At 33.9% G+C, this 27,224-nt stretch overlaps 1 protein-coding gene across 1 annotated transcript; it reads right to left on the bottom strand.

Moving 5' to 3' along the window:
- Window positions 1-7,282: 7,282 nt before the first annotated feature.
- LOC101701812 (olfactory receptor 4N5) lies at window positions 7,283-8,214 on the bottom strand. The gene has a single exon (XM_004865102.2). The coding sequence runs from the start codon at window positions 8,207-8,209 to the stop codon at window positions 7,283-7,285; it is 927 nt and encodes a 308-aa protein (XP_004865159.2). The 5' UTR covers window positions 8,210-8,214.
- Window positions 8,215-27,224: the final 19,010 nt, after the last annotated feature.

Here is a 27,224-nt window from a genome sequence, read left to right as displayed (position 1 = left end):
GACCCCCTAGTAAATTTTATATTATATAATCTTATGGGAGACATATCACAATGAATATTATCTAAATATGTTATAAATTGATTGTATTGGTTGTCCTTGATATTTAAGCACTAAATATGTTGTTACAAAACGTTCATATTGGTTAAGTTCTGAATATGTTATTATAGCATGTCCACATTGGTTATCTTCAAAAGCTTAATCAGGGTAGCTTAACTCTCTTATTCACAGTCTAGCCTTAAATGAACATTGCTGTTTTTATGCCAACAAATCTGGGATCGTCAGGGGAAAAATTCGCGAACTTCAGGAAGATTTAAACAGATGACGACAAAAATTCACTCAAAATCCCCTCTGGACTGGCCTCAATGGTTTCCTCCCTTATCTCCTCCCTTTGCTGGGACCCTTATTGGGTCTACTCTTGCTCATTTCTTTAGGGCCCGTACTTTATAACAAAATCATGGCCTTTCTTAGAGCCCAGATAGAGGCAATAAAAACAGCGCCCATACAGGTCTACTATAATAGATTGGCAATGGCTGACCAGGGCGAATGTCGGACCATCGATTAGGTCCTTGCCGTGGCGAAGTGTTCTCGCCCCACCTGGTGAGTGGGCTGGCAAGCCAATGACGGGCAACTGAGCAAGCGTGCCATGCAATGAGAGAGCCCTCGTGTGCCGCCTAAGACAGGTGCCAGAGCCTTGATTCTCTGGTTAACCAATGACGGGTAAGGTGCACGGTGCAGACACGTGTGTTGCTCTGACCCAAGACAGGCTCAGCCCCCGCAGGCTTGGCTCTCCTGACGCCTTTCTAAAATTATAATTTTAAAGGGAGGACCTGTGGGGGGCCTTGCCCCCCCGCTAGAACTCTTGAGTGCCTTTTACGGACATATCCGGGCCTGCTGCAAATCTACCCGGCAACAAGGAAGTAGCCCCAGTACCCTCCTCTTGCTCCTCCCCTCTAGCCCTACGGTATATATGTTGTAACAGCTTCTGCAATAAACGAGACTTGATCAGAAACCTGTCTTGTCTCCATCTCTCGTGTCCCCTGTCCCCTCTCATCCTCGCTCCCCCTCTAGGGTCTCCGTTGACTTACCCGCGGGCCGGGACATGGAATTTCCTGCTATATATTAGTACTTCTTATTACATTAGCTCTACTTACTCTAGTACTAATATAATGTTACCTTTCATTTGGTGAGTAGAATCAGTCCTCATTATTTGCACTTATGTTCTATAATCTAAACCCAGACATTGGATTAACTAAAGTTGAATCATTCTTCAAAGAGAAAACACACCATATCTTTCTGCAAACCTCTGGTCTCAATATTTTCATGCAAAAGTCAATATTCTTTTTTTTCTTTTTTTCTTTTTTTTGGTAACAAGGGTCAAACCCAGGACCTTGCGCTTATGAGGCAGGCAGCAAAACCACTGAGCTAAATCCCTGGCCCCCAACAATCAATATTTAGTTTTTTTCTGCATGTGTGTAAAGATAAATTACCTAATATGGAACTTTCTGGTATCAGCACTATATCAGAATGAATAACAGTTGATTGAAGCTGAATCAACATAAGCTTTTTTTATGTTTTGTAGAAAGCACATCACAGCCTGCTTCTGCTTACCAATATTAGCACTTAAGCTCTAGGATGCGGGAACTTTAACCAAAAAAATCATGAACAATAAGCATGAAAATATAGAAAATATAGTTTGATCCTTATTTGCACTGAAATGGATGATAGACATTGGGAAGTAGGAAGAAAATGTTCAAGTTGGAAAGGGAAAAAGGGAGAGGGGAGGGGAAGGAAAGGGAAGGAAATTGGGAAAAAATAAGAATAGAAGGAAAAAATGGAAACAAAGCTCTTATAGATAAGGTGGGGAAGAAGTGTTGAAGGGAGGGGAGGGAAATGGGGAAAAAGAAGAATCAAGATATATTATGTGCAGATACAAACTCCCTATGATGAATGTGATCATTATGTATACTAAAAGTGTACCAATAAAATTAATTTAAAAAGAAAACATATCTTCAAATACACTGGGAAAAGGACCCTTATTTACAGTATGAGAAATTAAAATAAGAACACGGAGTGTCACCGTGTACCACCTCAGCTATGAATGTGCTCCTGAGGGTAATTCAATATTTTATTTATTTTTCTGTGCCTATCCTCAGATTACTGCAAATCATCAAAAATGTTGATACACAGCTGAATTTTTTTCCTGTTTTAAGTTTTTTATTTAAATGTTTTTAACAGCAACTAATATCTTAGAAACACACATTAATACCTTGTATAATGTTTAAATCTATTTAAACATATTTATCTCCTCATTTATCTTTTATTTATGGAGAAAACATTCAGAATCCCCTTTTTTAGCTTTAAGAAATATATAGTACATTATCTTTATCTATAATCAGCCTGTTGTGCAGTAGCACATCAGAAGTTCTCCTACATATCTGATTGAAATACAGTGTCCACTGATAATTTTTTCCATCTCTTTTATTTTTGTAATATAAAATTTACAGTTTAAACAAGGCAGTTGAGTATAAATTACATTTAGGGTTAGATGGTCTTTAATCTCAATCTGATAAAAACCATTTATGACAAACCAATAGCCAACATCACATTAAATGGTCAAAAAATTAAGATTTTACTCTAAAATCAGGAACAAGATAAGGATGCCTACTATCACCATTCTTATTAAATATAGATTTGAAAACATTAGCCAGAGCAATTAGACAGAAGAAAGAAATAAAAGAAATAAAGATAGGAAAGGAAGAAGTTTAATTATCATTATTTGCAAATGACATGATACTCTACATAGAGGACCCCAAGAACTCCACCAAAAGATTTCTAGATTTAATAACCAAATTCAGTAGCATAGCTGGATACAAAGTCAACACTCAAAAATCAATAACATTCCTGTACACATATAACAAACTCACTGAAAGTAGGGAAATCATACCTTTCACAATACCATTGAAAAAATGAAATAATTAGGAATCAATCTAGCAAAGGATGTAAAACTATAGTACTCTGAAAATGGAAATTGAAAAAGATATCAGAAAATGGAAAGAAGCTGAACTTTTGTGAGTCATAAAATGCACAAATATGGAACTGAAGAACATTAAGGAGCATCTGTTATTTTATTACTTTTCCTTTTTTCCAAGTTTTTTTCCATATATTAAATAGTTGAAGTCATTCTTTTTTTTTATTAAATTCTTTTATTGGTACATTGTAGGTATACAACACAATTACATTTCTCATTGGGAATTGTACCTTTACATAATGCATCTTGGTTCTTATTTTTTCCCTACTTCTAGCCCTCCCTCCACCCCCTCTATCCTTCCCTATTTACAAAGACTTTATTTCATTTTTTCCATTTCTCATCATTTTTCCTTTCTCTTCTTTCCTTTCCCCTGCCCCTTCCACTACCCCTACCTCTTTGGACCTTTTCTTCCTATTTTACATTATTGATTATTCATTCTAATCATTGGTACATTTTAGGTATACAATATAATGACATTCATCATTGGAGATTTGCACCTTTACATAATCTCTCTTGGTTCTTATTTTTCACCCTTGCCCAGCCCTCCCTTCAACCCCTCCATCCCTCCCTATTTACAAAGATTTTGTTCCTATTTTTCCATTTTCTCATATTAATCCCATCCCCTTCTATCCTTTCCCCTAGCCCTTCCACTTTCTTCCCCTTTGCCCCTTTTCTTCCTATTTCACATTACCTATTATACATTTAGTCCTTATTTACACTTTCAGTTTCTCACACCAGAGAAACTATTCGGTATTTATTCATGTGTGTCCTATTTATTTCACTTAAGAGTATCACCTCAATGTGCATCCACTTAGCTATAAATGTCTCTAATTTCTCATTTTTTATGGCTGAGTAGTACTCCATGTTATTAAAAAACCACATTTTCTTTATCCAGTCTCCAGTTGATGGGCATCTGAAATGAACAGATATTTCTCAGACAAAGAAGTAAAAATAGCAAATAAATACATGAAAAAATGTTCAACATCACTGGTCATTCAAGAGATGCAAATGAAAACAACGCTGAGATTCCACTTCACTCCAGAAAGAATGGCTGCTATCATGAAATCAACCAATAGCAAATGCTGGCAGGGCTGTGGGGAAAGAGGAACCCTGCTCCACTACTGGTGGGAGTGTAGACTGGTGCAAGCACTGTGGAAATCAGTATGGAGATACCTCAAAGAACTAGGACTGGAAGTCCCATTTGACCCCACTATTCCACTGCTGGGGATCTTCCCCAAAGAATTAAAAGAATCATACCACAGTGATATATGTACTCCCATGTTCATAGCAGCACAGTTTGTAATATCTAAAACTTGGAAACAGTCATTCAGTTTTTAATAAGTTTCTAAATTAAGATTGGAATCTTTATTTTTACACAGTATGATTGTATTAGTCAGTGGTTACCAGAGAAACAGATATGATATGATATAATATAGACAAATATATATGAATTTATAAGATTGGCTTACAGTGGCCACCCACAGAGTCAGATGAGGAAGAGTCTAGAGGGTCTATCTGCACACTGGAGACTAAAGGATTTAGTCGAAGGTCTGGAGCTCACTGCAGTGTCCCATGCATGTCCATATCAGGAGGCTGATGGGTCTGCTGTGGAAGGCTGAAGAGTCTACACCAGAATGCTGAAGGATCCATGCGGAAGCCAATGAGTCTGTGCTGGAAGTGAAGAGATGACTTCCAAGGTGAAGAAGAACTGGAGCTCCTCCAAAGAAACAGAAGCAGATCCATCCTTCCTTATTATCCCTTTATATTATCCAGGTGAAGAGCTGCCCTAGAGTTGGTATTCCACACCCTAGGGCATGGAATTGAGGAGCTGATTTAGCTAAGCTTCTCTAAACTAAATTTCTCAAGTTGACACAATCAATCAACCATCACAATTGTGTATATTTTATTTTCTCCAAACTGATTTTCTATTTGATGCACTTTATTTTCTTTTTGTTAATGTATTCCTGTGTATAATAATTTTTTTAAATCTTTCTGAATTTCATACTTATAATTCTCTTTACTAATAATTTTAGTTTTCTTTAAAAGATATAACATCTATCTTTGACATATTGGAGTTTAACCTCATTATTTTACTGACTCTTAATATTCTAGAATCATGCAACACTTAAATTCCTTTTGTATCATATCTTTTATTGTGAATGATTGTTGACATATAGTCAATATATATGTATTTATTTATATATTTGTACTCACACTATCACTATATGTATATTTACACTATACATATAGCATGAGTATATATGTATATTTGGTAAACATATTTCTGTACAGTCAATATTCAATATTTACAAAATTAAACATAATGAGCTGTTTGACAGTTTATTTGTTCTGTACTGCTTCCTTGAAGTTAGTATTTCCCATCATGATTATTTTATTTTATCCAGAGATCTGCTGCTAATATATTTAGTATAAATATTTGGGCAACAAACTTTTTAATTTTTGTTTTTCTGAAGGTGTTTTATTTCACTTTCAGTAAAAAGATTTAAAATCTCATACAAATTTGTGGTTTGTATTTCCTTTCTTTTTAAACTTGGTATTGCCCTATGATGTCCACATTTATTTTATGAAAAGAGCTATTACGCTTACTGTTCTTTTAAATCAATACATTTCCTCATTCCAGCAGGTAAACTTTCACCTTCATCATTGTGTTTGGGTGTCTTACAGTGATACGTTTGGTTTATTTTTATTCTTCTTCTCTGGGTCACAGAGTTTTGGTATATGTTGTTTGATATCCTTTGTCAGTTTTTGAAAGTTCTCTTTATGTATATTCCATCTTCCCATTTGTTTCTTTGGACTTGAAATTCAATTATAAATAAACAAGCTGTTTTCATTATATTTACCTATCTCTAATGCTCTTCTTGTTTCTCTTGCTTTTTCAATTTGCATTTCAATTGAAATATTTTATCACCTTAATTTCTAGTTCATTTTTAATCAATGTTTCACATAATTTTAAACTCATATAATAAATTTTAAATTTCAGCACTCTTAATTGATAAAATTTTCATGTGACTGTTTTGTGATTTGCACTTTTCTGTTGACATTCTTTTATCCATTTCTTCTGATTTTCTTCTGCTATCTTTAACATATCAGTCATTTTTATTTTAATATCAGTACTATTTATTTTCATGTTGTGCATAGCCTCTGAGTATATACCACTGATTTTTCTCTTATATTTAGATAACATTTTCATTCTTTTCTGATATTCACAGTAATTTAATGAATTTCTGGATATTTTTATTCAAATTCATAAGTTCTGCAAGCTTTAATCATATTACTTTTGCAAGATAAGTTTCATCATTCAACTATAAAATCAATACTGGACATTAATCACCTTAATTATAGTTGTCTCAATGCAGACAAACTTTTCCTCCAAAGGGTACCTGCAGTACATGGAGATATTTTTGGCTGTTAAACTGAGGATGTGTTAATGAATCTAGTAACTGCAGCTCAGTGATGCTAGTAAACCAAATTTAGGAAAATAACTAATTCTTTAAGTATCCATTAAAATCTTGATATTATGATGCTTCCCACTGAGTAATGTCATCAATTCTCCGGAATCTTGAGTCTCTTGCCTTAAAACAAGTAGGAAACATTGACATTTACTCTCCAGTTTAATGCCTTTACTGTGTTTAATTTCTGTATAAGCTGAATTTCATACCAATGCCTAAAATCCTCTACAAGAGTTGTCCTCCAAACTCTCTGGTTTCAGCTCTTTCCAGTTGCACACTTTTACACCACTATAAGACCTTGACTATCTTTTTAATCTTCACATGCACCAAACTCACAAAATCTTTGGTATTGTATCAGGGGGTTTTGTATAGAATATTTGTTTCCAGGTAATTGCATAGTCATTTCTTTCAAATATTTTTGTTAACAACTAAACAGCACAAGACCAGTTGATCTGGGCCAGAACACCTTACTTGATAAACAAAGGCAATGTAATGACTACCTCCCTAGTTAATCTCTAGCACAACACTATTTTGACATACTTGAGAACATTCTGATGCTTTTTTCCCTAATAGTTTCACTTATCTCAATCCTCTCAAATGTAACCCTAAGATAAGTGTATGCTTACCTGTCTCATTCCATGTCTAGGATAGTGACTGAAAATTAGAAATACTTTATAAATACAGGGTTTTGTAAATGACTGATGGATTTAGTGCATGAATGAAGTAATAATGCAGTTAATGATTATTGAACGTTCTTATTTCTAGCTGTTTCTTTTTATTCCATTTAACAAATGCTGCACTGACTTAACAACTTTCTCATGGAAGCTTTCACTTCCCGATTACGAAGTGTATAAATCACAGGGTTCATCAAGGGAAAGATGACTGTGTGGAAGAGGGCAACCACTTTGTCAGCTGGGAAAGCCCGGAAGGGGCGAGTGTAGATAAAAATGGCAGGCCCAAACATGAGAAACACGATGATGATGTGGGTGGTGCACGTGGACACAGCCTTCTTCTTCCCTTCAGAGGACTGCCCCTGCACACGGCACAGGATGATGGCGTAGGAGGACAGAAGACCCAGGAAGCACAGAACCGTCAGCAGGCCACTGTTGGAGACCATCAGGAGCTCCACTACAAAGGTGTCGGTGCAGGCCAGCTTGATGACCTGAGGCCCATCACAGAAGAAGTTGTCCAGCTGGTTTGGGCCACAGAAAGGCAAGTGCAGGATAAGCGCCACTTGTACGATGGAATGGGCAAAGCCCCCAACCCATAGAGCCAACAGGAATGCATAGCAGACTCTAGAGTTCATGATGGTGGAATAGTGTAAAGGACGGCAGATGGCAGTGTAGCGGTCAAAGGCCATCACAACAAGAAGGAACATCTCTCCTACTCCAAGGAAGTGCAAGAAAAAGAGCTGAGTGATGCAGCATCTGTAGGAAATGATCTTCTTCTCTGAGAAGAAGTCCACTAGCATCCTGGGAGCCACAATAAAGGAGTAGGATGCGTCTAGGAAGGCCAAGTTGCCCAGGAAGAAATATAGTGGAGCATTGAGTCCAGGATCTGATCTTATGGTGAAAATGATGAGAAAATTTCCAGGGAGGATTATGAGGTAGAAAATTAAGACTAACACAAAGACCAGGAGTTGAGCATCTTGAGACTGGGTTAGACCAAGGAGGACAAATTCTGTCACCACTGTGCTGTTCTCTGTCTCCATCACTCCTCAGTATGAATAAACATAAACATCAAATTATTACCTATTATAAACATTTTGTCAGTTTAATAGAGCCACTTCTAATTCAAAAAAAAATTTGCCATGCCCAAAACTACCATAGGTTAATTCAATTTATTTCCCATAACTCTACTTCCTGTTAACTCTTCTTTTTCCTAATACCTCATTTTCATACTGTTAATCTAACTATGCTTTTATAAATAATGAAATATAAGTTTCTCTATATATGTGCTTCAGTAGGACCTTACCTAAGTTTCTTACATTACATTAAAAGTTTCTTCATTAAAGGAAAACTTAACCATTATCAAGGTTTTTCTTATTGTTGGCTTACTTTTGTTGTTAGTGATGGTTCATAGTTTCAAATTTTTGGAGTACTTGCTTTTTTTTTTTTCAACCCCACAGAACAAAGTGATTTTGCAGTTGATTCTTTCATTTAGTTTCTAGAGATTCCATCGTTCCTGGATGTGATCCTTCTGTCTACTTGCTGAATTTGTGAATAACGAGTTTCCATCACATTCCTTTGCTCTGCTTCCCTTGTGCATTCTTATTCTAAACAGGTTATCAAAATCTCAAGCAAGGGCTGGGAATTTAGCTCAGTGGTTTTGCCACCTGCCTCAAAAGCCCAAGGTCACAAGTTTGATCCCCGGTACCTAAAAACAAACAAAAATCTCAAGCAAGAATGATACATTTCAGCTAACTTAGGGGTATTCCTCAAGTTGTACCTCTGGCTGGATCCCCATCCTATATCTGTTCTACAGCCTGTTCTTAAATTCAGATTAACACTCACTGAGACTCAATGTTTTACCTAGTATCTCAGATAAATAATGTCTTTCTCACAAAAACTTTTGGATAGTGCAATACTTAGCGTATGTAGAAGATTTTGACTATTTCAACTATGAGAATTAAAGGCTAATAGAAGTGGAATTGGTTAGACAAAACATATATACTAATACACACATTTGAAAGATGACAAAAATAAAGCAACTGCAGCTGTTTTAAATTCACAATGAATTTACTTTTTTCCTCTTATCAACAAACAATAAATAAAAGAATGACCATGTATTCTTCTTTTAAAACTTATTGAGGTAAAGAAGGAGAAATTTAGGTCATTTGTGAGAACATGGATGGACTTGGAGCCATAATGTTGGGTGAAATCAATCAGGTATACAAGGTTAAATATCACATGTTCTCTCTTATGTAAGAAAACCAAAATATAAATAATTTAAAGAGCAAAGTAAAATCCAGATGATAGGAAATATGGATACAGATCTTCTGAAGATGGAAAGGAGATCTAGAGATGGAGGGAGAGGGAAAGAAGAGGAGGGAAAGAAGTAAAAAGAGTTAATAGGTATCATGCACATTTCCAACTCCCCACAATGAATGTAATTATGTCCTGCAATGATCTACTAAAATATTTTTTAAATGCAAAATAAATAACTACTAGTGAAAAATAAACTTACTAGGAAATTATTAATTAGTGTTTATTTCATTGGTATTATTTAGGCTCTTAAATAACAAATCATGATATGTTTATCTAAATACTTCCTCTTTCCTGGCTATAACTTTATCTCAGGGAGAATCATTTTTATATCGGAGAAGCCAGGAATTAAGGTTTAGTCTTTATGCTAGTCTCCAAAAAAGAAGATACTCAACCTTGAGAAGGGTGGTACATCAGATAATCCATTATGGTACATCCAAGCAGTGGAATATCTCTCAGTATTACTATAAGGTGTTTGTAAAAATCTTATCTTTGTTATTGCTTTCTAATGTTTGTTGTCATAGTTGCACAAATATTTTATAAGTAAATACTCATACACATAAGGCTGTGCATATTTTTAGATGAACTATTGTTAATTATAACATATTATTAAACTGACACATAAGGTTGTTACCTTTGATTTGTAATTGCATATAGTGCTTATTTTTCTAAATCCTTTGGATACAGTGGAATGCAATTTGCCAATTAAAAACAATGAATTACTGATATATTGTAAAATATGGATAAATTTCAAACACATGCCCTATGAAAGGAGGCAGTGACAAAATGCAATTTATGAAAATTTCTAGAAAAGGACAATCTAGAGAGAGATAAAGTAGCATAGTGGTTGCTGAGCACTAGGGATGAAATGGAGATTGACATAATGTACATGAAGTTTCTATTTAGCCTGATGAAAATGTTGCAGAATTTTATCATATTGACTCTCACATTTCTCTGTACATACACCTCAGACCACTGAATTTTATGCTTTCAATAGTGAATTTTATGATTTGTTGATGCTATCAATATTTTTCAGTAGTGCTATTGAATGCGGGGGAAGAGTACCAGGATGTGATTAAATACCTACCCAAAATTGGTGAGAATTAGTAATGACATGTGAAGTTAGATGCCATAGAAGAGAGAATGTAGAGAAAAATTAAGGAAAAAATAATAAGGATTAAAAGTGCCTGGAGACCCTCCCTGCTTCTCCTTTACTAACACAGCCTGTCATGTTTTACACGTGTATTGGTAAGTGAGAAACCAAATATGAAAAAAAAATTAAAATGAGCAGTGAAAAAAAAAAGTACCTAGAGAAGCCATACAGCATTTAAACAATATGTTGCATTTGACATCACACCTACAAAAACAATCTGAGTATTTGTTTTATATGATTAATAATATTCAGAACTAGCATCCAAATATTATGAACTAATACTTAAGACCCATGAGAATATATTTGTATATTCAAATACATATACACATTGGTATTAGAACATATATAGTGAGTAACAGTAAGTTGAAAAAGAAAACACAGTCTATGATGCCCTTCAAATTACCATAGGAGCCTCCATTTTTGAACCACTTACACACTTATCCTTCACTCTACCTGAAGAAATCTCTCCCAGGAAAGTAATTGTGAAGCTCTCCTGCCTATTCCTACATTTTGTACATACCAGTTACTAATCTAGAATTAATTAATTATCTCATGTTTCTTTAGGTTCCTAATTCCAAAACATTTGGAGCACCTGAGAGTTAGTTACAGTCTCTCTTCCTTTCCTTTTTTTTTTTTTTTTTTTGGTACTGGGGATCGAACTAGGGTCCTTGCCTTTATGCAGCAGGCAGCAAAACCACCAAACTAAATACCCAGCACTCTTCCTTTGCTTTTATTTTCTGCTGTCTATTTCTATTCCCTGCCATATAGCAGATTGAATTCCATACTATTTAATATCTTTGATCAATTTCCTGTCCTCTTCTATTCTCACATCTGTATACTTTGTTCCAGTGATTCTCAAGTTTTGCCATTACAGAATCTGAAGAGAATTGTATCAGATGGATATTCCTCCTTACAGAATAAGCTGTAAAAAAGAGCCCCAAACAATGGATCTCAGAAAGACAAGTGGTTTTTTCCAGTTAAATAAAATGAAGTGATATTGTTAGTAGGCTGAGATGGAAGCTGAGTGTTTATCGCCATCTCTAAACTTCCTTATTTTAACTGAAACAACACTCATCTGGCACTGAAGATGTATGAGCAGGATGCTCTTATCCCTCTTCTCTTTCCCAAACTTCAACCACACAAGCTTCTGCTGGGTACACCTGGGTACCTAGAAAGTTATCAGACCAGTTCTTGACTCCAGAGATTTGCGGATATGATCATTGTTTTAGCAGATCACTCCCTCATCATTTTCTATTCATTTCCTTTTACTTCTAGTTTTTGTTGTTTTCCAACCTCTTGTTGCTAATTCTATCTTCACACTTACATCTCTGTGTGTGCAGATGTTCTTTTATATTTTATTTTACTTTCATTGTGTTTTATTTTTTCTTGTAATTTATCCCTTGTTTTTCTCTTTTTGTTCTCTTTTTTATTCTCTTCCCTCTTCTCATTTGTCTACATATTTCCTACACTTAAGAAGTTTTCACTTTGTCCTCTAGTATATACAACTTCATTATACTAAATCTTCATCCTTCCATTGATTCTGAGCTGATGGAAATCTTTACCCAAAGAACAGTGAACAAAATGGATGCTTCCAAGTGTTCCATTCATTGGACGCTACAAATCCAAAGTGCTTACCTCAGCCTTCCATGTTGAGTCTTTCTTCCTGAATATTATCTTCTTTGAAGCTTCCTCAGTCCAAATCACTTAATAATAACTTCACAATCTCTCAAATATTTTGTCTGCTTCTAACTTATCCTGATAAAAATGAATTGACTAATTTTTGTGCTCTAAAGTTAATTTCATTAGTACCACTCCAGTCAACATGATGAATTTAGCAAAAACCTGCAAGTGGGAGTGTTTTCAATATTGTATTGATTCTATATTTTCAATTATTAAAATAGATTGTTATCCATATCTAAAAATTGTGAAAAATGTAGATTTGAATGAAATATATTGAAAATATTTGGTAGATGCTAATGTTGATGAACACTTATATAAAATTTTACTGAATTACACAAAATGTTAGCCGGGAAAGTTTTATAACACTTAAATGAAACTATCCCTGAATATTCATTCTTAAATATTCTAAGGCTTGAAACAGTGTTTCTAATGAAATAGAAATATTCCTTGTTTAGGAATTGTTAGAGATCAAGTTACAATTTCAAGAATAAAATAATTGTATAAAAGTAGGCAAGTTATTTAGTCTTTTAAAATCTAAAGTTTTTAATTTATGGAATTGAAATAGTATATCCAGTCTTTCTATTTCACAGAGTTGATACAAAGATGAAGTAAGATGATTAATAGCCAACCTACATCTATTTAAAATGAACTAAGATAAACATTCAGTGACTAGATAATTCTAGTAAAAAATATAAATGGACATTATTTCCACAGATCTTTTTCCATGCCCTAGGATTAAATCCAGAAGAGATAATGATTACTTAATTGGTGAAATTTCCAGGGTAAGAATTTGTGCATTCAAAGAAGAGTTAATATAAAGATTTTCTCATCTAATTCTAAAGTTTGTGAACCAAGTCATTCTTATTTTAGGATGCCTAACACTGAGTCTGGCTGTATTCTACCATCACATGTGAAAAAGAAACTCATACCAGGTCAGTGTAGGTTTACAAATATATAAATCATTGAAGTGTATCTCTGAGACTCAATTGTGATTCCTAATTCCACCTTCTGTGTATGTATGATTTAGGATAGGAAGAAAACTGAGTTGTCTATATAATACTGGCATTTAAACCCAGGTGGCAAATTTCACAGGGCTACTGGATTTTTCCAGTTTTTCAATTATACTGAAATTAAAAATTTTAGCTTCTTTAGAATAATATTAAGCATCATGTATGGAAGAAAGTATATTTGAAGCATAGGGTAAAACTTTAAGGCTCAATCTTACTTTCTTTCTTCTTTTTTCTCTGAATATGAGTTTCAAAGCAGCAGATGTCCTACAGTATGATTTTTAAAATTTATTCTTTTATCCTATTTCTTTTATATATGAAGGTTGAATAAATATTTCACCGTTCCAGAAGGCCAAAACTATTCTCAAGTAAGTACCTATCCCCTTCTATATGATGAAAAGAAAATCAAATGATTAGTCCAGGCATCCTTAAATATATATTTGTATCTTGGAATATGAAAGATTCTGAAATTTGCCCTTCTAATTTGTGAGTCAATAAAGAATGTGCCTTGGGATTTATAACTACAATAAGTTTGTAGAGTATTTCCAGTGGGAATTCATGGAATGTCAACTAGAGGCAGAGAAAGAAAAAAAATCATTCTAAATAAATAATCAAAATATGAGGTAGGTAAAACCCCATTGGGCTATGTTAGGATTTTGAATATGATATTTTATCAATGAGCTTTTTTTTTTTTTTTTTTTTTTTTTGGTACCAGGGATCAAACTCGGGACCTTGTGCTTGCAAGGCAGGTGGAGGAACCAGATACTTTATCAATGAAAGGAATAATGGAATGACACTTATTAGGCATAATTACAACAGTAGGGTAGAGGAGGATTTGGTTTAGTTATTATTACAAAATTTATGTATACTGAGAAGCCAATGATTTTAAATAAGAAGTTAAAAATACCACTAAGATACGTGGTTAGCATCTGCATATTTTGGGGTAGAAGAGTTAGATAGAATATGTTACACTCAAAAATATTTTCAAGAATAAGAGTCCTTAAGTAATAGACCTTCCTTGTATGTTGTAGGCCAGTATAGGGTGTGTCCTTTCAAATAAAAGAAATAGTTCTTTGTGATCTTTGTGTTAGTAACTATTTCTTTTGTGTACTATGTGGCCCATGCACACTTTTCTGTTTCTAAATTAAATAAATATATGCCAGAAAAATACTTAATTATAAAAACCTCTTCTTTTTTATACATTAAAATGAAAGGTGACATTTTCAGTGACATTACAATTAAGATAACAATCTTTAGTTTTACAAAATAAATACAATCTAGTCACACATAGTTCCATGTAAGTTTAGGCCCAGTTCAGCTACAGGTACATTAGGAGATGATGAAAAATGAATGAAAGTGGTAAAGAGAGGAAGACAACATCATTGGCAGCGTTTTTCCTATTAGAGTCTGTGCTGAAAATAAATAACTTTGAGCATATACCATTAATCTTTTGTGAAAAAGTATGGCTGCATAAATCCCCCCCCAAAAGAGAAAGTAACAAATAGGGGAGAACTCGAGGAGGGTAGGGAAAACCAAATGGAAAAACACCCGTGAAAAGTAGGAGCAAAGGTGAAAGAGCAGTAATGGATGTAACCAGAGCCATGTGAACAGACACAGAAAACAGAGGGGGCAGAAGGACGGAAGGGAGAAAACAGAGAGAGAGAGAGAGAGAGAGAGAGAGAGAGAGAGAGAGAGAGAGAGAGATTTTTATTTTTGTTTATTGTTTGTTTTTATTTTGGGGGTTTTTTAATAAGAGAAGAAGCTTTGCTGGGGTCTGAGCACACAATATTTACTGCAGGCAGTGCTTTAGAATTAGTTAAAAAGAAATAACTGAGACATTAGCGATCCCAAAGTAGCCCATCCTCAACACCACCATCTAGTTTATGAACTTAGATAATTTCACAGCCTTAAAAAAGGCATGCATTTGTGTGCAAGGTGTATGTCAGATGTATATGTAGAACAGATGTATATCAGTTTGAAGCTGACCAGTTTATTATGCAAGGCTTCCAGTCATGGTGAAAATATCAGAAGGGTAGAAGTCAGAAGACTAGAATGCAATCTGGGATCTACATGTGATAATTATGCTTCTAGGGAAAATGTTGCAAATTTCCTCAAATGTTTTCCTGCATAAGATATTGGAAATGCGTTTCTTTATATGACAAACAGTCTTGAGTGTCTACCCTTTGGATGGTTTGTTTTATGGTTGAAACATTTGACAGTGAGAATGATATACAAAATAAGATCTGTGGTCTTGGGGTTTTGATCTGCTAGTGGAAGAAATAGGTAAAGAGCAAAGAAAATAATAAAATGCCAGATGAGGAAAGAAGGTAACAGTGGTGTGCTGGAGAGTGAATGGAGGCAGGAGGGTATTTGAAGAGCCCTTCTGAGGAGGTGAAACAAAACCTGGGCCTGAGTGACTAAGTAGAGCAGAAATAAAACTACAAATAGAGAAAGAGCTGGTACATGAGAGCCAAAAGGAAACCATGGCAGTGAGGGTGGGCAGGTGAAGGAAAAGTATAGGGCAGCAGCAGAGACAGGTAGCGGTCACCTGGACATAGAATTTGGTCATTATCTCCAGTGTGTAATTATAATGAAGACAAGTGTGATCCGAAAGTCACTCTAAATATTGTGTTAAGAATTGATTGGAAGAGGGTAACTACAAAATCAGGAACAGTATGGAGATTTAAGAGCACTAGGTTCCCTTTCTCCTGGGGGATTGTAGAAGGTAGTGATACAAAGAGGAACAAAAGGAACTCGATGTGCTTTTTCATAGTCGAGATATTTGGACTTATTGATAGATATGATGTATGAAAGAGGAATCAGGAGTAATTCTTAAGACTTTAGAAGACATAACTAAGACTTAGAGTACAATTCAATAACGTGGCAATGAAATGCATTATAGAAAAGAAACTACTGTTTTAAATCTATGATTTTTCTACATAAAAATGTTTAAATAACATTATTTTAAAGTAGGAAAATATGTCCAGTGAGAAATTTCCCCATTCCAGAATATAATCCATCCCCATGCTATACCAGAGATAAGTATCAATTTCTTGTGTAAGTTTTTAAAAATGTGTGTATCCAAGTGTTTTTTTAAGACTTTTAAACACACAATTTACAAATATACACTATATCTTGCTCTTCCTTTTCTCATTTATATTTTGGAGAATTTTCAATGTTAATGTCTCAGGAGCTCTTAAATCCCTTTTATAACTGTTTATTCTTGAATTTATCAAGGTAAAGCATTTAAAAAATGATTTTCTAATAATTAAAGCAGGATATTTGCAATTTGGAGATGTTATCCAAGTTTTTACTGAAAAAAATTAAAACTAAATATGAAAATGTACACGAAGGAATAATTTCCAGATATGTAAACAGTTTGTCAATGTTAATTCATAAAGTAGATTGTAAATAGTATTTTTATTAAATTTATTATTATCATGTCCAAGCAATAAAATGAAAAATCTTTATATACTTCTGATAAACTATGACAAAATCAAGTTATAAAATATTTCCATCACACTGATATTCTTTTTTTTAATCAATATGGAATGTTTTGGAGTGGTGTCTAACAAAATGAATGAAAATATACAACACCTATGTTTCTATGTCTGGTTTATTCAACTCTATATAAAGATTTTAAGATTTATCAACATTTAATTTTTTTAGAAATTTATTTAAAATCACACAATTGATAAGTCTTTTCCTGACAGTTTGGGAGGAAATTTGGCTAAAACTAACAAAAACATTTTTGTTCAAGTCTTTCTATGGCCATGTCTCTCATTTCTCTTGTGTCCCACCTATGAGTTAGATAGCTGGAACATAGGGTAAGAATATTTTTAACTGCTTGAGAAATAGACTTTCCCATAGCGGTTGCTTTATTTTATGCACCTGCTATTAATATATGAGGGAAATAGCTGTTGACATTGTCACCAATAGTTCATAGAATAAATTGTAAATTTACAATTCCATTTCTATGAAGTAGCATTTAATTATAGTTTAAAATTACTTGTCCTTTACTAGGTACTATAGTGAATAATTTTTCAAATGTTTATTATCCATTTGCCTATCAGTTTCTTGTTATGTCTTGCCAAGCCTTTTTCCAAGAGGACTCTTCCCTTTCACTCTCTTTCCTTTCTAGATCACATAGAAGTTAATTTCCCAGGGTAATTCTCTTAAAATTTATACATTTCTGAGGAATTATTTTGAGGTGTAATTCATATTCCACCAAAGCCACATCAATAATTCATTTGTTTATCTTTTAAGTGTACCTGGCTAATGGGGAACAAAATCAGCAATCCCCACTTTCTCTACATACCTCCACATACCTTCTCTATTGCTCTGGTCTCCCAACCTCCCCTCTCTTTTTTTCTCCTTTTTTTCCATTTCCTTTCTTTCCTGCTTTTTTTGGTACATATTTCCCATCCTTTCTATATACACTATTAGTATTAATTTAATATCATTAATGGTTAATTTTCTCTAGCCTATTATACATTATTTTTCTCCTTGACTTTTCTTGGAGTAGCAAAGCAGTAGAAATATTTTTAAACGTGGTCTCAACTACCAGATAATAGATGGTTAATTTCACAAGTATTGATGTTACCAGTAAATACTCTTTCCTCTCAAAGCATTGCCAGAAGCTGACCCTTGCATCTAGAAAAGACCAACTGGAAACTTTCACATGGAGACACAACCACATCCCAGGGAACATTACAAAAAGATAAGCACTCACCAAAAAGACACATACAACAGCAGAAGAGTTATCCTTTTCAACTGAGCAGCAAACCCTATACAATGAAAATAAGAAAACAAGGTAATTCAATGCCTCCAAAAAATACCTACATCCCCTAAAACTATCCCCAAAGATACTTAAGTGATTGACAATCAGACAAATAATTTAAAAACTGATAATTATAGTGAGCAATGATTTCAAAGAATAAGCAAGGAACTAAATGGTTCAATAACGAAATTGTGCTAAAAGAAGATACAAATAAATGGCTGAATGAATTAACAAAGACAATAAAGGACATGAAAGATCATTTCAATAAAGAGAGAGAAATTCTGAAAATGAATCATGCAGAAGTCCTGGAAATCAAAACCTCAATAAATCAAATAAAAACACAATTGAGATCCAGGAATGGTGACACACTCCTGTAATACTAGCATTGGGAGCTGAGGCAGGAAAATTGCTGTGAATTTGAGGTTTGATTTATATAGAGAGATCCTGACTCAAAAGGAAAAGAAAAACCCACAATTTTAAGTCTAAGCAGTAGAATAGACAAGTCAAAGGAAAAGTATCAGATGTTGAAGACAGGACAGATCTGATAGAACATTCAGATAAGATCAAAGAAAATAAACCAAACAGCATGGAACAGACTATTGAAGAGTTCCTGGACAAATCTAAAAGAAAAAAATTAGGGATCATTGACTTAGAAGAAAGCTTTGAATACAGACCAATGGTTTAAAAAAATCTATTCACTGAAATTTTACCAGAAAATTTTCCCAAACTGGGGAATGAGATGGATACCCACATAAAGGAGCTATTTATAAACCCAAGTAGATGTGACAAGTAAAGAACCTTTTATGACACAATGTAGTAAAAAATGCCAGAAATTCAGAATAAAAAAGAATGATATTAAAAGCTCTTAGGAAAAAAGCACCAAATAAATTATAAGGGTAAAGTCATCAGAATAGAAGCAGACTTCTCAACAGAAACATTGTTTTACATGTCATATAAGTAAAATAAATGCAATGCACTGCATAAATAGAATCAAAGAAAAAATTCACATGGTTATCTCTATAAATGATGAAAAAGCCTTTGGGAAAAAACAACATCCCTTTATTATAAACAGCAAGAAGAAAAACTGATGAAAATATTATAGAAGAACCTAACTTTAATATAATAAGAGCTATATATAACTAACCAACATCATATTAAATGGGTAAAAGTGGAAAGAATTCACTCTAAAATGTGGACTAAGACAAAGGTATGAACTCTCACCACTTTTGCTCGATGTAGTACTTGAAACTTTAGCCAGAACAATCAGGCAAGAGAAATAAATAAAAGGGATATGAACAGAAAAGGAGGAAATTAACTATTCTTCTTTGCAAATGACATCATTCTTTACATAGAAGGCCAAAAATTTCCACTGGAATACTCTTAGAACTGAAAACCAATTTCAGCAAAATTTAAGATAGAAATCAATCATACACCAACAATGAACCTACCAAGAAAGAAATCAGGAAAACAATTCCATTCACAATAGCTCCTAAAAATAAATAAGTAAGTAGGAACCAACTTAAATAAAGAGAAGAAAGACCATTAAAATGAAAATCATATGATTCTGCAGAAAGAAATTAAAAAGAATATAAGAAAATGGAAAGACAACCTTAGTTCTTAGAATGGCAGAAATGATGTGGTGAAAGTGGCCATGCTACCAAAAGCAATCTAGAAACTGTATGAAATCTTTATTAAAACATCAATAACATTCTCCATAGAGCAAGAAATAGCAATCCTGAATTGCATTTGAAATCAGAAAAGACCCAGAACAGTCAAAGTGATCCTGAGCAAAAAGATCAATGCTGGAGGCATCACTATATCAGATGTCACACCGTTGCACTATACTATATAGCCATGGTAACAACAACATAAAAGAAATGGTGGAAGGGCTGGGTTCTGCCACCTACCTCAAAAGTTCAAGGTCCTGAGTTCAATTCCCAGTAACAAAAAAATAAAAAATTTTAAAAAAGTTAAAAAATGGTGGAAATATAGACTAATGGAATGAACTAGGAGGAAAAAACAAACCCAAGGAATTACAGCTGATTTTTGTCAAAGGGGACAAAAACATGTTGGAGAAATTGACAGTCTCTCTAATAAATGGTGCTGGGAAATTGGAGAGCCACATTCAGAAAATTGAAAGCAGATTCCTTTCAACTTATCCTAAAATCAAAATAGATTGAGGACTTAGATGTAAAGCAGAAACATTGAAACTGATGGAAGACAACATAGGAGAAACACTTGAGACCTTGGGCACAGGCAAAGACTTCCCATTCAAGATTCCAAAAGCATAGGAAATAATATCAATAACCAGCAAATGGGTTTACATCAAATTAAAAAGTTTCTGCAGGGCAAAGAAAACAACAGATCAAAGAGCCAGCCCACTAAATGGGAGGAAATTTTTACTAACTACTCCTGTGATAGACGATTAATATCTAGACTATCTAAGGAACTTCAAAAACTTAACCCACATTAAACAATTAATTCAATAAAGTTAATTAATTAAACAATGAATTCAATAAAAAAGGGGGCAACTGATCTGAAAGGGTACTTTTCAAAAGAAGTTCAAATGGCCAAAAGTATGTGAAAAAACTTCAAGATTCTAGCTGTCAAAGAAATACAAATAAAAACTACATTAGGATGCTGTCTCACCCCAGTCAGAATAGCTACCATTAAAAAAAAAACAAAAAAAAACCCCAACAAATTCTGGAAGGGATGTGGGGAAAAGGAACTCTCTTATATTGTTGGTGGGAATGGAAAATAGTACAAACACTTTATGAATCAGTATGGAAATTCCTAAAAGGACTAAACAGAAATATCTGGTCTAACTATATCATCAAACATATCCCCAAAAGAATTAAGGTCTGCATAATACATTGACACATGCATACCATGATTACAGCAGCACGATTCACAATAACAAAGTTGTGAAAACAAACTTGATGGCTGCCAACAGATGAATGGATAAAAGACATATAAATATGATGAAATACTATTCATCCACAAAGAAAAATAAAATTATGTCATTTGAGGGCTGGGGATATATACCTCAGCGGTGCAATGCCTGCCTGGCAAGCATGAGACCCCAACTTTGATTTCTGGTACAAGAAAGAAATTATGTCATTTGAAAAAAATGGATATAACTATAAACCATCTTTTAGAGTAAAATGAGTGATACTCAAAAGTAAGTGCCGCATGATTTCTCTTACGGGAAAAACTTTAAAAATACCTATGTTAATAAACAAAAAGTTAAAATAAATGAGACAAGGCAATAAACAAGATAAACTTTGGGAAATGAGGAAGGAGAAAGGTGAAAATAAAGCCATCATCAAATAATACTAACATGCACTAATAAAATACATGATAAAAGTCTATTTTATAATATACCACAGTTCAATACAGCTTTTTTTTATTTTTTTCTAAAAAAATTCCTAGACTAATTCTTTGGTCCCACTGACTCACCTTCCTTTTTTTTTTTTTGGTGCTGGGGATTGAACTTGGGTCCTTGTGCTTGCGCTGCAGGCAGCGAAACCACTGAGCTAAATCCCTGGCCCTCAACTCCCATTTTTGAAATGATGGTGCAACAAATGAGAGCCCAACTACATTACTCCCCAGTGGGAAATGTATGGGCTACATCCCTTCCAACTCTAATAGTGAAAAATCCCTTTTGTTGCATAGGTATTAGTGTAGTCTTTATATATCTTATGGTTTACTTAAGTAAAATGACTTATTTTTACTATAACTTAAGAAAAGTATATCCAGAAAGATAAAATTGTCTCCATTTTCAATTATCTAAAATACTGCCTTGGACAAACTGATTGGAAACAATTTTGCAACTGCATGAAGATTCTCTAGTGTGACAAGGGTTTTGTTCAGGATACCAAACAAGTTGGGAATATGTGGCAAACAGGTTCTAATATTTTCAGCAATTTAAAAGCGTTAATGATAGTATAACATGATTTATGACTTAAAATCTTAAGTTATTTAATAGTAAATCAGTTATCAAAAGAAGTTAATAATCAGCAGTTCAGAAAATAAAACAGAATAGAAAGAAACAGAAAGACTTATGGTCACTTTGATAAAAATGAGGGAAGACAGGAGAGTTTCAAGTCTGGTGCTTCACTGGACAACTTGCTGGCTGACCCATTGGGATTAATAACACAGGGATGGCTAGAAAGTGGTTCTCTAATGCCTGTTTCTCCTTTGCTATTGTCTTGTCTCCACATCTGCACCAGCCTCATACTCCATGATTCATTGCTTTCCAGTATTCCAGACATTTCCTTCTCTTTTCGTACTGTTTTAGTCCCTAAATCCAAGTGTTATTTTAAACTTAATGATACTTTATTCTACAACTTTATTTTTATTTAGTTCAGACTACAGAGTTTTAAGAAAATATCCCACTGTAATAGCAATACACTAGTGTTTGAAGATCAAATCAGGCAGTAATCTCTTTCCTAGCCATTTTAATTCTAGTTAAATAAAACATACAGTGAAAAATAACTAAATGTTTGTTTAGATCATATATGAAAATCTCTTACTAAGACAAGATATAGCATATACAATGGCATCTATCACTATTTATATTGTGCTTGCTTCAGCTATCCCTATGTATATAAATGTATAGCTTTCTCCTTGCTTTTCTTTTTTCCCCCTTTTATTCCCTGTATCTCCTTGCTTTTCTTTTTCCCTTTCCTTCTTTATATCCTCTCTTCCAAACTCCTTTCCTTCCTTTCTTCCTCCCTTTTTCCCTGTTGTATTTTCCCCCTCCTTCCTTTACTTTCTCCCTCTCTTACTTATTTCCAAACTTTGCTCATATTGCATCCTAGTGAGAAGTCTATTGTTTTTTCATTGGCAGGAAAGAGAAATCTACTCATGATTCAGGAGTCATAACTCAAAAGCAACAGTCAAGTTCTTAAAACAAAAAGTCACTATCCTACCGAGAAATAAAGCTGATCATCATAGGAGATAATATAATCTGGAAGAAACAATTATGTCAATCAACATCCTTCATGGGACCATGAAGTACTTTAACTCAATTTTCAATTAATGTTTAGAAAATCCTTAGATAAATATAACTTCTGGGATTGTTTTGCTTATTTCTAATGCAATTAAGTCAGAGATGTATTTCTCTGATAAGCTGGAGACATCACTTGATGAAAGAAGACTAGAGCTCTTTCTAGTCATAGTCATATGATGACTATGTTGTCAGTTTGATTTGAAATGGTAATGTATATGCAAACATATAGACTAAGAGGAGTAAAGATTTCTAAACTAAATTCTAAATTATGTCATCTTTATATTGAGGTCTTAGTGCTAGAGAAAAGATTAGATAAGAAATAATTTGATGGTGATTCATGATTTGTTTGGCTACAAAGAAACATTGAATATAAATTACTACTAAGAATAGTGGATTTCTAATTAAATTGTAATATGTAAGGCAAAATTAGAGAAAAAATATAGCTCTCAAAAATTCAAAAGAAAAAATAGTATGAAAAACAAAGAAACAAGTTACAGGATACCTATTAATTCCTGTCAACCTAGAAATGCCATCCCTTAGCCCTACTCTGACCTTGGAGAACCTAATTAGCCATTGGTTGATAACACATATAATAGGCTGGAAACTGTCCTTGGGGGATTAAAAATGATTGGTGAAAAGGAAAGAAAGATACTGCTCTTTAATAATTAATATCATTTCCATACTATATGAAATTTTTTATTTTATTGCCAGTAGTGTTAAAGGATATTGCCACGAATATTATTTAAAATGGCTTTACTTGCTATTTTTATTTTAACTAAACTGTTTTGCTTATTTTTATTATATGAAAACATATTTATAGATGGCAATATCCACAAACTTTAAATTCACAGAGAAAGTTTTTTCCCTTTTCCTATGCATACATCTATGAATTCACTACATTTATCAAAATACAAAAGCTCTTTTCAGACTTAAAAGTTGTTGGATCTTCTTGTAAAGACTACCAGAGATTAAAATATCATTTCTATCAGTATACACTGTATATTTTTTCTCTTTTTGAATTTCATTCAAAGAATATCTTACAGGATTTATTCTTTGGTTTAAATGTCTTCTGATGAACATAAATGATGTTTTAGAAGTGTCTATGTTGTTCATGGGCCAGTTTTATTTTTCTTGCAAGACATATTTCACTGTGCAGACACATTAATCTCATCTTGGTGTCTCCATCTCAGATGACACAAACTAATCAACCATACTAGGATTGGCCTGAGAATGTAGATGATAAATGGAATTTGTTTTTAGATCACTCACCAACCTGGTGAACAATAAGAACTTAATTTGAATTAGCAGATGGGACACAAAAGCATTGGCACAAGACAATTGCCCGACTGGTAAAAGTTTCAGTGTGGATGATCAGGGAAAGTATTTTTTTGTGGGGGAGAGTGGAATATCACTGCAGAAAAATGATTCATGCACTCCAAAGATAAAGAGAGAATGATTCCCAAGACAAAGCTGTTTGCTTCTTGCTAAATGCCCATAGTGGAATAAATGTGTTGAAGGCTATTCACGAGCAGTTAAATTGTCAGGGGATTTGAGAATGAAGAGTATCAATAGGCAGCAGAGTGTAGCCTCTTCAGGACCTAAAGACAAGTCACCAGGAAGACAACAGTTTGCTGAAGAGAAGGAAATAAGGAAAGAGATGAATCCCCAAGAATTAGGAGAGAGCTGATGAAAAGATTAGAAACTGCAGAGAAGCTGAAGACATGGAACACAGCACAGACAAAGGACTATGCAGTCCAGAAGGCTCATCCCAGCTCCCAAAGAGGAGAACTTCTGTCCACTGATACACAGTACGCCTGGAAGGTCAGTAGCACAAGGGAAAGACAGCAGAATGGTTTGGCAATGCCGGCCCCAAGAGAAGTCCATGCATATAATAAACTGCAAAAGCAGAATGGTTTTTTACTCTGAAATTGATTCTTTCCTCATGGTAGGGTGGAATTGGGGAGGACATGCCATACACTGCCAACCATATCTGAGAAGGTTAATCAGAAGCAATTTTGAGAAGGAGTTAATTGGGACTAAGCCACAAAGAAAGTGCAGAATATCTATACATCATAGTTTTTGGTGACACCCTGAAACAGGACTGAGTGGAAGACAGCCACAGGACACAGTCACAGCTGGACATAGATCCCTTGAAAAGTTAAAGTTCAGCTGGGAGGGATGCAGGGGCTCTGCTCTCTATGGTAAGAACCCTGACCCTGCCTGTGTGACTTTTAGAGACTTCAAGGTATGAAAGTGCTAGCATTAAATCCAGAGATCTGCTTGAATCCTCATCCTGCTGCCTATATCTGACACAGAGATCAGTGGCCCATTTGCTATTCCAGTCTACCAACATAAGCAAGGACATTCCTTGTCTTGGACAGTTGCCAGGCCCTGGAGTGTACAGTCAGAGAGGCCCTCTGTAGTAAGGAAAGAACCTCACAAAATCACAGGCTTTAGAGCTGGGCGGAGAAAGCTATGACTCAGGTGCACAGAGGGATAAACAAAATGGAAGCTGCTGGCTGCTGGAGTGACTACAACCTTAGGATGAACACCACTGATAGCAAAGCCTATTGAATGTTTGATTAAGATTGAAGATTAGGATAATGAATTGAGAAAAAGTAACACTTTCATTTGAATCTTTCAGTTTATGTAAGTATTTATCTTTATTCATTCATTTTAAATATTTTTATATTTCAGGAATTAGTCTTTATATATTTCATAAGGTTTAGTCATGAGATTTTTATGGGATTTAATTTTGTAGCTTAGCAACAATGAGATATTTATTCAGAAGGGTCTGTTAGTAGTAAATTTGTTCATTGTTTTTTAAACTAGCTCTCAGCCATTTTGAAAATATTATTTTACTGTTTTCTGGTTACATTGCTTTTAGGCAAGTTTAAAAAATTCTCATCTTGATGTGTTAGATCATGCAAAGAATGTGATGACCAGCTAAATGTTTTATATGGAAACAATTATTTTAAACTCTTCCAAGGATGAAGGTTGAGACACATATTTAATTTGCTTTCTGTTTTGGCTAAGCTCAATTTCTTTACTCCCCTTACCCATTTAAGTCCTCAGTATTTTCTTCAGTCAGTATCTTTGTTGTGACCCCAAGCCTAATGCACAGTGCTTCTCAAATTTAAAGTGCTACCAGTAGGAGCTCTAGGCAATGGTCTTCTCCAAATGAGGAATGGGCTTACCCACCTAAATTGGAATTCAGTCTTATTTATCCCAGATGTGAGGTTTTATTTTGCATTTTAAATGGATGTTATTTTAAACAATTTTATCAATTTTATATGTTTTATAGCCAAAGGATTTTATGAACTTGAATGTGGTATATTCACAGATACATTTTGTAAAATGGAGTACTACCCACCTGCACAGCAGTAGATGCACATTTTACCTAATAAATAGTCAAGATTTCATCATTATGGGGTTTTCTATAATAAAAATTGAGTATTTTTACTGTCTAGAAATACACCAAACATAATTTATAACAAATATTCTTAATTTGTTTATCATCTATTTGATTATGTATTATGTTCTAGTTTGATATAAAACCCTTTGAATGTAAAGTTGTAGGGTAGATTACACGAATAAAGAAGCATAGTTTCCTTTTTTATTTTTGTTTATTGAGATTTAAAAGTCTGCTATGCATACTTAGAACCACAGCATCTGATTTCAAGAGCTGCCTTTTGTGGTTCTGTTGAAAATTTCCTTTCACTGCATTTTTCCTATTGCATCAACCATGATTTATTCATGGCACATAACTGATAGTATACATTTATAAACAACATTAATTATCCATATCCAATAAACTGACCAGGAAGAAGAATGTCATATTGTTAAGGTTATTCATTCACCAATAAACATACATTGAAGGTCTAAAGGGAACATGCCAATGATTCTCATATGTCTATTTTGCTGTAGATCTCTACTTATTAGCAATGTTATAATAGCCTTAACTGTGAATTCAAAGTAATTTAGTGTTAATTTTTCTGTATTGATTGAGATTATAACATGAAAGAATGAATCAGTGCTTAATACATAATGTATTCAATTTATCTTACCATACTGTACAAAACTTATGTTAATGATATAGAGCTAAAAT

This window comes from Heterocephalus glaber, unplaced genomic scaffold, assembly GCF_053883595.1.
Source record: "Heterocephalus glaber isolate CG9 unplaced genomic scaffold, H.glaber_assembly_v1.0 deba00001662, whole genome shotgun sequence".
In the NCBI taxonomy this organism is placed as follows: domain Eukaryota; kingdom Metazoa; phylum Chordata; class Mammalia; order Rodentia; family Bathyergidae; genus Heterocephalus; species Heterocephalus glaber.
The sequence above is the reverse complement of the archived record's forward strand: the minus strand, read 5'-3'. Positions and strand labels throughout refer to the sequence as shown.

Bases quoted from the DNA above. Each gene is read 5' to 3' on its own strand.
- LOC101701812 (XM_004865102.2), bottom strand. From the start codon at position 8,209: ATGGAGACAGAGAACAGCACAGTGGTGACAGAATTTGTCCTCCTTGGT.